The sequence below is a fragment of the Pseudonaja textilis genome, chromosome 6 (genome assembly GCF_049901715.1).
Source record: "Pseudonaja textilis isolate UNSWEBS1 chromosome 6, rPseTex1.2, whole genome shotgun sequence".
In the NCBI taxonomy this organism is placed as follows: domain Eukaryota; kingdom Metazoa; phylum Chordata; class Lepidosauria; order Squamata; family Elapidae; genus Pseudonaja; species Pseudonaja textilis.
In genome coordinates this window covers 59,883,941-59,894,305 of record NC_141995.1, presented here as the reverse complement: position 1 = coordinate 59,894,305, position 10,365 = coordinate 59,883,941, and the positions used below count along the sequence as shown (strand labels likewise).

General features: G+C 32.5%; 1 protein-coding gene across 1 annotated transcript in view; it reads right to left on the bottom strand.

Moving 5' to 3' along the window:
* Positions 1–1,429: 1,429 nt before the first annotated feature.
* Positions 1,430–10,365, bottom strand: part of FSTL5 (follistatin like 5) — a 340,397-nt gene continuing 331,461 nt past the window's right edge. The window contains exon 16 of the mRNA XM_026699957.2: positions 1,430–3,921. Coding sequence (XP_026555742.1) covers positions 3,219–3,921 — 703 coding nt within the window. The 3' untranslated portion in view covers positions 1,430–3,218. The remainder of the gene's footprint in view (positions 3,922–10,365) is intronic.

Sequence of the window (10,365 nt, the reverse complement as noted above, 5' to 3'; positions counted from 1 at the left end):
AAATCAACCCTGAGGTGCAGTGCAGGTAAAAGGGTGGGGTGGTGGTGGATGGGGATTGCATGCACATGTGTAGGGACCATGGGGGGTGCACATTGCCTTTTGGGTGCTGGAAAATGAGTGCGAGCATGCAAACATGCGCACAATTTTTTGGCAAAGGAGCCCAAAAAGGTTAGCTACCATTGTTCTATGCGATGTCCTTACAAATATCCTAGAATGCCATTATAATTTCTCTTCATTCCTCTCTAAACATTCTAATACCTTTCATCTCCCCTTCTAGGTTATAATTTATTGCCCTCTGATTTTCATCAGTAACTCTCTGTGAATTTACTTTTTAAACTCCAAGAACTGGGCAAAACACCTCTGGGACTTTGACAACATGAAATAGAAGGCATCTTATGATGTAAAAACTATGTTTTTGTGCATCTAACCTAAAAATCATTTCCCCATTTTTGCAATTATTTTGCACAAATAACTTACATTTTCAATCAAAAAAATTCTTCACAAATATTATTACTAATTGGTAAAATTATGGAGTTGAACATGTCAAGCCAAATACTTGCTCCTTGAAAAAACACAGGGCAAAGCATTAACTGTTCACAAACAGCTTTTTCAAGTTTTATTTATCTGGATTTTTTTCTTCTGAACTTATATACCGCTTTACAGTGCTTCACAGCCCTCTCTAAGTGTTTTACAGAGTTAGCATATTGCTGCCAACAATTTGGGTCCACCCTTGGAAGGATGGAAGGCTGAGTCAACCTTGAACCTGGTGAGATTTGACCTGCCAAATCGCAGTCAGCAGAAGTAGCTTGCAGTACTGCGCTCTAACCACTGTGCCATCGAGGCTCATAGTGAAATGGTTATGTTTTTCCTACAATAAAGTATTTATTACTTGGTTAAATTTATTTTCTACCCATCTCCCTTTCCAAAACAACTCTGTAGTATTATATATTTAAAGACTTCTTTATAATTAGAGCAACTCTGATACATAGCAGTATAAAAGAATTTCAATAATGCTACTTCTGGGACAGTATTAGAGTTTTGCTTTAATTCATTGTGAGATAATAAACAGTGCTCACTTAGAAGGAGATATTTCATTTTTGTCTGTATAATTATATAGCTACTAAGTATGGTAAACACTATTTTACAACTAACAGTGGATTTATATATTAATACTTAATAATATATATGTGAGCAATTTATCCTTCAAAATATCATTGACATCTTTGTTTAGTTTTTGCTTGAATTAATAAATTAGATTATTAACCTGAAATATATTCCTAATCCAATATAGAGAGGTTTTTGCTATATTTTTTTTGCTACATAGATGCCATTGGGGGAAAAAAGGGTAACATTCTTGACTGCTTTATTAAAAACCTATGCTGAGAACAATCTAACCTTCTCTTTGTTGATATATCAACTGAAACAACAATTTTTAAAATGTAAGACGTTTATTTTCCTTTCATCAAGCATTTTCTACGTACAGAACACTCACATATGTAGGATAGATCATAAAAATGTAGAAGAGATGAACTAGTAAATCATAGAATAACAGGCTGTTCACAGAGTCTTTTATTTTGTAGTAATTACCGTTATTATCACAATGGGGAAAATTGCTAAAAAGATTCGGAAGTGAGGAATTTAGTCATTTTTGTTGTTCAGTTAAGTCTATCTGCCAGTTTCCTTAATCTAAAGAGAAGTCTACTGTTTCATAGCCCAGGATACTAATGACACACAAGAAAATAGAAATTTCTGATTTCTAACTGTTAGAGAAAAATACAGTATTTGATTGTACTGAATAAAGTTTCAGTTTAATCATTTTAGGTACAGAAATCCAGTTTTTAAAATGATAATAATAGTCAATCCCTTATGTATTTCTTGAAAATCTGAAGAAATAAAATACTAATGAGCAAGATTATTTTCTCCTTTTGTAGTGGTTACAATAATTCTAAATTTTAGAACCTGAATTGTTTCTATATAGACATACAAACAACATCCTTAAGTAAGTGGCAGTTTATAAACTAAAATAACCCAAATACCTTGAAATAGAAAGCTAATGGCAGTAATAGTTAAAAAATCACTTTTATCAACAGTACTGACAAAAGGTGTATATGATAGACATTGTACATGTAACAGTGATACTACCTAGCTAGATGATGAAAATTTATTTCAGTGTACTGTACTTTTAGAGAGAAACTTGAAACATATAATATTATACACAACTAGGAGTAAGAAAGATTGAACTTGACGTGATTTACTTTTCAGTAGACATAGTATCATAGTACCATTTTTAAAGACTGGAGTTCTTTTCTTATTTAGGAATTATCTTGAATTCAGTGGAACTTACTTCTGAATAGACATATATTACTGTGTAAAGTGTATTATTAAGTAGATTGTTTTAAAATTAAGACATTTATTTTTTTTGCCAATTTAAATAAACCTTAGTATTGATTTTAAAATAAACATTTTCTCCTAAGCAGCTAGATATTATGTTTCTAGTCAATAAAACTAAACTATACCATGTTGATGTAACTGTTTTGTAGGTGGAAAAGTAAGAATTATAATATGAAGTTAACAAAATTTTAACCTTAAATTGTAATAAAAATAATCATATCTTCAAGCTGTAATAATAAAAATGATAGCACAAAATGTTGCAAATATACTTTTTCCTTTGACTTAAAACCATGCCTTAAAATCTGTGGACATGAAAAATTTTAAGATATTAAAAACTTTTCACAAGATAAAGAGAACTCATAACCACAAGAATACAATTACATGTTTTGTAGGCTTCAATTTCCTCATGAGACATTTCTGTTCAAGGCACAAAAATATCAAATAGTGGTCAGGACAGGGCATAGTGTTTTGATGCAAAAACCTAACTATGCACATTGTGTGCAATATTAGAAAATCAATGAATCTGATTAACTGTTGTTGTTGCTGCTATTGCTGTTATGTGGCATCATTTTGACATCTATCCTATGTATTTATCTTAATATAACATTGTCACAAATTGTCCACTTTCCCTATGGAGATTACCAACAGTACATATTTCTCATAGTTTCAGCATCTTTTATTTCACCAAAATTCCATTTTAGTCAACCACACAACATGTACAGAAGGGTCTAATATCTTTAATATAAAATAATGACAATTTGGAGAATGAAGATAAGTGCAATGTACTGTAAAACTATATCCACTTGGGTGTTATGTACTATGGTTCTTTATGCTTCTCCAACCCAAATTACTGTGTTTCCTCTCTCAACTTCAGTGATTTCACAATTAAGCTTATTTAATCGTCCATCTAGAATAAACAAGGATTCCTTGGAAGGTGTCATCAGGTACTGACCAAAGAGCCCACTGCCCTCAATTAATCGGTTCTTATTGTTCCAAGGCCATTCATCTGGTTTAAGAGGTTCCTTAAGATTCTTCACCATCTTCACTTTCCCAGAAGATAGTTCTACAAAAAGAACATCAGTCTGTGTACTAGAGCTACCAAAGACATTATACTGATGGGCTTCAGTAAATGATGGTTGGAAAGCCACATCAGATATGTGCAAGTTTGTGTGAATGTCAAAGGCATCTTGTATTTCTCCTCTTAGTGTAATTGTCTGGACCCTCATTAGACCTTTCACATCATCAATGCTGACTATGTAGTGACCATCTGGAGAAATATATGGAGATCCTGTTACATCACCATTATATCCAATAACTGAGTCAGTAACACTATCTACTATTATTTGTGGTAGAATGGCTCCAGTAGTGTCAGGCTTACAGTTGACAAAATAATATCCTCCAAGATGTGTATATGCCAGAGTCTTTGGAACACAGTTGTAATCCTTTAAACTAATTGTCTTGATGTATGACATTGTTTCGAGATCAATTTTCTGGAGTATAGGCTCATCCTTGTGAAGAATAAATCCAAACCTAGATGAAACAGAAAACATTTTTATAAAGTTAGAAGTTATATCCTATAGCAATTTAAACATTTGTACAGAAAGCATGAGTCTATATATAATTTAAAGATACATGATTTTGTTTGTTCAGACCATGCAGCAAATGAATGGTATTTAGATATATGAAATCAAAATGTTTAGAAAAAAAAAATATCCTGTCTGCAATATTTTATACCTGTAATGATCAAATTATACAAGCAAGCTATTCTTTAGGATTGTAGACTTCCAGAAATACACTTAGAGCAATTTGGCTGTACTGGTTAAGGTTCTTGCCTGAAACCATTCTATGCCTCCTTTAAATATGAAAGCCAGTTGGGTGACTTTGGATCACTAGCTTTCTCTTATCCCACCCCACCTGACACCATAGTTGTGATGATGAAAAAGGCAGGAGTTTGGAATATTAGATATGTCCATGCACTGAGAGGAATTGGTGGATGATAGATAAACAGATGATAGATAAAAAATAATTCCACCTAAATATTACCAATTAATAAAACGAATTGTAGCTTTTTTGCAATGAAAGTTTAATTCAAGGAGAATCAAGTATATTCTTGAAAGTGTACTTTCAATGTTAATTCAGGAATATGTATAATTACCATATAATTAGAGTGAAATGGTACAGTGTTTTTTAGGGATATATTTCCAATGAGATTCGGTATAATTTAAGCAAAACAACTTGCTTAAGTTAGGAGAAATAAACAACCTCAATGACTAATTTCCCGCTTTTCTCATGAGCAGGAAATGATAGTAATTATTATTTATATATTTATTCAATCCATATTTAAATTCAAGGAAGTTAAATTCCATAAATATTTAGGATTATGTCTTCTAACTGTTAATGCATGATGCATTATGTTCCAAAAGTATTTTTATACTTAAAAACTATTGATCCTGGAAATTTATGCTGTAAATCATAGCCTAATAAAACATAGTATAGTAAGTAAGCTGTTAGTAAGAGAATTCTACTTTCCACTGTATAATATACCTGACAGTTAATGTAAGATTTATAGAAAATGTCAAATGACAATTGTATGGATTAGCTAAAATATATAATCAAACAATCAAAATGACAAAATTAGCAAATCATACTTGTTTGTCTCTAATATATAGAAGATAAATTGGATATCAGGTATATTTGTGGCCAGAGATGAAATCTGATAATTCTTCTTAGAGAAAAAAAAATGGAAGATCAGATTTCCTAAAATTGCTCATAATTAAGTAAATTGGAGTATTTAAGTATTCTTTTGTTCTAAGACTCAAGTCAACTGACATTTAAGGTTTTGATTTATGTCTTGGTCCTTTTATCTTTTTCCTGTTTTCCTTTGTGTTCGAGTCATCTCAATACAAGTAATTTAACAACTAATAATTATTTAAAACAAATGATTCTACATGCATAATTATTTTATTTAGATACAACACAAATTTTATTTTCATTGCCCTTTTATATGACTGTTCACATTTTTAATTTCTAGCCCTTTGATCCTCCAGATTGAATTTCTTTCTATTCATTCCTTGTACATTTTATGAATAGTGTCAATATTTTATAACACAAAATAAAGACATGAGGAAACTTGGATGTTACACTAGAAAAGACTGTAAGCCCAGATAGGGCTAGATATATTTTGAATGCCTGATTTTTATGTTATTTATTTGTATTTTTGCTCCATGAAATTCTGATAATAGAAATATACAGGGAATTATTGAAGGTTAGACGAGAAAGATAATAAAGATCAGCTTTAGTAAAATGATGCTTCCAGTTACATGTGATTACAAATGTAATACATATGTAATATTTTTGGATTTTTTTTTCTGTTCCACAATAGATCATATGTGATTAATACCCATTTATTGCATTATTCAAGAAGGTTTGAGTATGTTAATACCAAGCGATCTTTTCTTCACATCCGACGCATTTCAAGGCAATGTAACCCATTAAACACAAATAATCACAGTTAATTATTTATTTTGTGTCTTGTTATTTTCTTATATGCTTTAAAAATGTGGATTGAGACCAGTGATATTTGAACGACTACTGGAAGAATTTTATTATTGAGGATAAAATTGCAAAATTATTAATTTTGGGGATGCAGTGAAATTTAGCATTTTCCTTTCTTTCAGTTTTAAGCCTTTAATGTAGTGCTTTTTTCTTTCATAGAAAATTGCCAAGAGTTAATGCATTATTAAAAAAATGTTTTGAAACTGAAAATTTTCTCAAAAATAGAATTTTGAGAATTAATAAATAAATAAGGCAATAATGATTTTCTGGAACCATTAATGTATACTTTCCAACCCAGAAATGCTTAACATAATGATGTACTCTATTGGAAACCAGCAAAACAGAGCTGTAGTTTAACTTTTTCAGAAAATGACCTTTTAATATTTGAGCTAGGACATTTGTGAGCCAATGTTTTCATTGCTGTCTGGCATTTGAGAACCTTGTAAAATATTATTGATTTGTACTGCTTCTTAAAAACTTATCTATAACCCATAGGGTGAACATAAGTTATACTCTTCATGGATCATCTTAAACAGTTCAGTCTGTGATTGAACTGGCAAAGATTTCACTGTTCATCATGGTTAACAGTCTTCTGTTGCAGTTACAGCAAGTGTTACTTAAATGATTATTTTAAGAAGTCTGTTCACGTTTTGGCTGGAATTGTAATTGAACCATTTTCAGAACCAGTAATCTGGTACTTTTCATAGAAGTTTAATTTTCAAAGTTTGCACAAATGTTTTTAATACTTATAATTATATGAAATTATCTGTGATGCCTAATTCTGATTAATAATTCAGTCTCTAGTAAAACAACAAATGATATAACAGAATATTTATACTTTTTGCTGGTGATTTATTATAAATTATAAACCACCAGCAAAATAGCATATTTAAATAGCATTATAAACAGCATATTTAATACAAAACTCTATTTCATGCAACTATCTATCAGTGGCCATCCAAATTTAATACTCCATGACTAAAATGATGAGAGTTCTAATTCTCATATCTTTTCCATACAATCATTTCATTCACAAAGCTTTTCATGGAATCACGAAATTATTTTTGACCATATTTTTCCTGTGAAATAAATATGTGGATTCAACTCAAAATATATTGTACTAAGGTAAAACAGGTGAAAATGGTATAGGCAATTAAATACATCAAAATGTACCAAAAATGGCAAATGGCATTTTTTTTTGGTTCACTATTGCTTGTTGAACTGCAAAAGTAACACTTTTTCAAAAAGTAATCTAAGTATACAGTGTTTGTCTAAAAGATAGATTATGAACTTGCACTTAACAGTATTTCATGTAATACCTGACAATCCATATGTTGTGATTCTCATCGTCAGTCTGTGCTCCATTCAAAATCCAAGAAAGAAATACTTAGACACCATAGATTAGAGGAAAGATATCTTTTACTGAAATTCGAAGTGGAAGCTACAGGTAGAATTCTGAATCTGAGAAATTAGGCGCGCGGATCACATATACAAAGTGATGGAATTGTTCCCACCCCCCCAAAGTTCAAAAGACTCTTCCAATTAAAATCATGTGGGCATCTTCAGGTAGTGATGAGGCCTCTGTCCGTTGACCTTGACATATTTTGATAAAGATTCGCAGTTGCGCAATAGGAAAGAAAGCTAAGCAAGGAAATAGAAACTTAAGAGCGGGAATTTATACTCCCCCCCCCACTCCTCATTTTTTTCAACACAAGAATGTAACACCGCCAGCTCTCTTCCCAGACACAACCCCTCCCTCCGTTACTCATGGCAGCCGAAAGATGCAAATCAGTAGAAAAGTTCTTGGAGGCTGACACTCATCCTTAGAAACAAAGTGTACAAAAAATATTGAATTAACCCTGTTTCGGCTGGAAGTTTTCCTAGCAGAAACTAAAAATCAAGTCTCGGCTTGATTCTGAGAAACAAACCGGATGGGGAAAAAAAACAAACCATGATTCGTCTGTTTCAAACATTGTTGTTTACTGATATACACAAAGGGAAGATTCTATCTAAAGAGGAGTATCAACAAAAGTAGTGAGGAAAATATACTGTATAAATTTCAGGATAACATAGGAAAGAAAGAAATGGAAAGTAAATTGTTCAATTCTACTGACAAACCAGATCTATAGAGCAAGGCTTCATCTGATAAGGTAGAAGAATTCAGAAAATGAAGACTCTATGTCTATGCACTTATACAGCTTCTACATTGTAACAAAAGGATATTACCTCACTTATTCGTCTAATATCTAGTCCAGGACAAATTAATTGAATTTAAATAAGACATCGTTATGTCTTTAAATAAGACATCATTATCTAGCATGCTTATCATAGCTGAGGTTTCACGGTATGATGAAGTTCTCCAGCTAAACTTGTTAAAGTGTCAGCCTTAGGACACATGAACCCAAGAATCACCTGTGGCTGATCAAACAGAGGGACAATCTGAACAGGTGTAACAATCAGAGGATGATGTAAGTTCTGAAAGATGGAAGAACTCTACTTGGTCTCAGGATCTGACAAATCACACTCAGATTTTTTTTTTTAATCTGGAAATAAGCTCATAATTTCTTATTCCTATAGGAAATGTGGTCTCCAGGCATATCTATATAAGTAATTACTGGTCAATGAAATTCTATGCTGCTGTTGTACTGTACTTTACTTATTTTCATTTTTACTTATTTATTAACATTGTTAAAATAGGAATTTTGGCAACAAAAAACCAAGGACTTGATGTTTTAGTTTCCTCGTCTATAGGTGGTTTTTTTTCCAGCTGTATTCTCAAAATACCAAACTGATGACCAATGAAGCAGAATTATCATTTCAAATATTTTTGAGAAACATTTTAAATGAATGGTATTCAGAAGGGCAGACTGTAACCTTGGGAGCTTTAGCTATCTATTCTTCCTTATTATACCTATTGAATCTAAATTTGGTTCATTTTGGTCAGCTGAGTTATCTCTTCTATGCAATATCTCATGCTTCAATTACTTTTACATTCCAGGAAAACTAACTTTAACCTATTGTAATTTCTTATGGGTCAATTCTTCTAATTATCTCAACACATTATCTCAGCAACTCTTAAAAACGTTCTCCAGGTGATTAAGGTTTTCTCCCAAAAGTATTATAGAAGAGCATTTACATGAGCATTTGTTGCAATGTACAGGGGTGTGTGCAGAGAGTTTCCTCCTTTAAATTCCTGGGATTCTATTTCAGTGAAGATCTCACCTGGAAAATCAACACAACCCAGGTGGCCAGAAAGGCCCAACAGAGACTCCATTTCTTTAGGGTCTTGCGAAAGAATATAGTGGAACAACAACTGATGGCTTCCTTTTACTGGTCCACAATAGAAAGCATCTTCTCATATTGCATTACAGTGCAGTATGCTGGCTTGACAGCCGTGGATAGAAAGACATTACAGAGGGTGATGAGCACAGCACGAAACATCGTGGGCTGTTCCCTGGTACCACTAGATGACCTTGCTAGGGCTCGCTGCCTTAGAAGAATGAGGAAAATTCTCAGGGATGACTCACATCTCGGTCAGCACTTCTTCACTCTCCTACCATTGGGTAGGAGATATAGAAGTATAGCCAGCTGCACCAACAGGCTGAAGAACAGTTTCTACCCGTGGGCTGTCAGACTTCTGAATGGAAAATAACTTCATGTCAACATAGTATGATAGACTTGTGGGGTCGGCGTGTTGTGCAACAAGGTCACATAGTGTAATAAGATTGGGACTCGGTTAGGGACTTCTGTCCTCACTATGAGTTGTCTTGGGAGGGAGTGCACAAAGGGAGGCTCATCCAATCTCATTGTACACATGTTGTACTCTGACAATAAGGGTAATAATAATAAAATGGAGTTTTCCATACTATTACACTTGAGAGGACAATCCACTTCAGACACAGCCACACAGAAAATGCAGATTCCAGTAACCATCTCAGTTAAATCAAGCACCAAATTGCTCTTATTTTCCCCCACAAAATAGTAAGAGACATTTTTTAAAAGAATAAAAAATTTAGAAGTGGTTTGACACTGTAGAATTTTAATTAAAAAAACAACTTCATTATTATACTTGATCTTATCATGATGAATTATTTTAAATAATTTGGTTTACAACTCAATAGAAAATTAGACTGTAACATTCTAATAACTGTTCTTCAAAGAGTTAGTCCCATGGAAATCCAAGGGCCACATACACAGAATTATGTTGTAAAAGAATTCAGGTTTATGATGATGCCGAAAGTGGTATTTAAAGATTTTCCAGAAAGTTAAGAATTGAAATCTGTCAAAATGTTTTTTTCTTCTCAACAAATTAGCAACATGCTTGTTTCCTTGTAGACTCATCTCCTGGAAATTACTTAGCTCCATCCATGGTTAATATCATCCTCTTTTATTTTATGTGCATTTTTATATTTCTTTAAA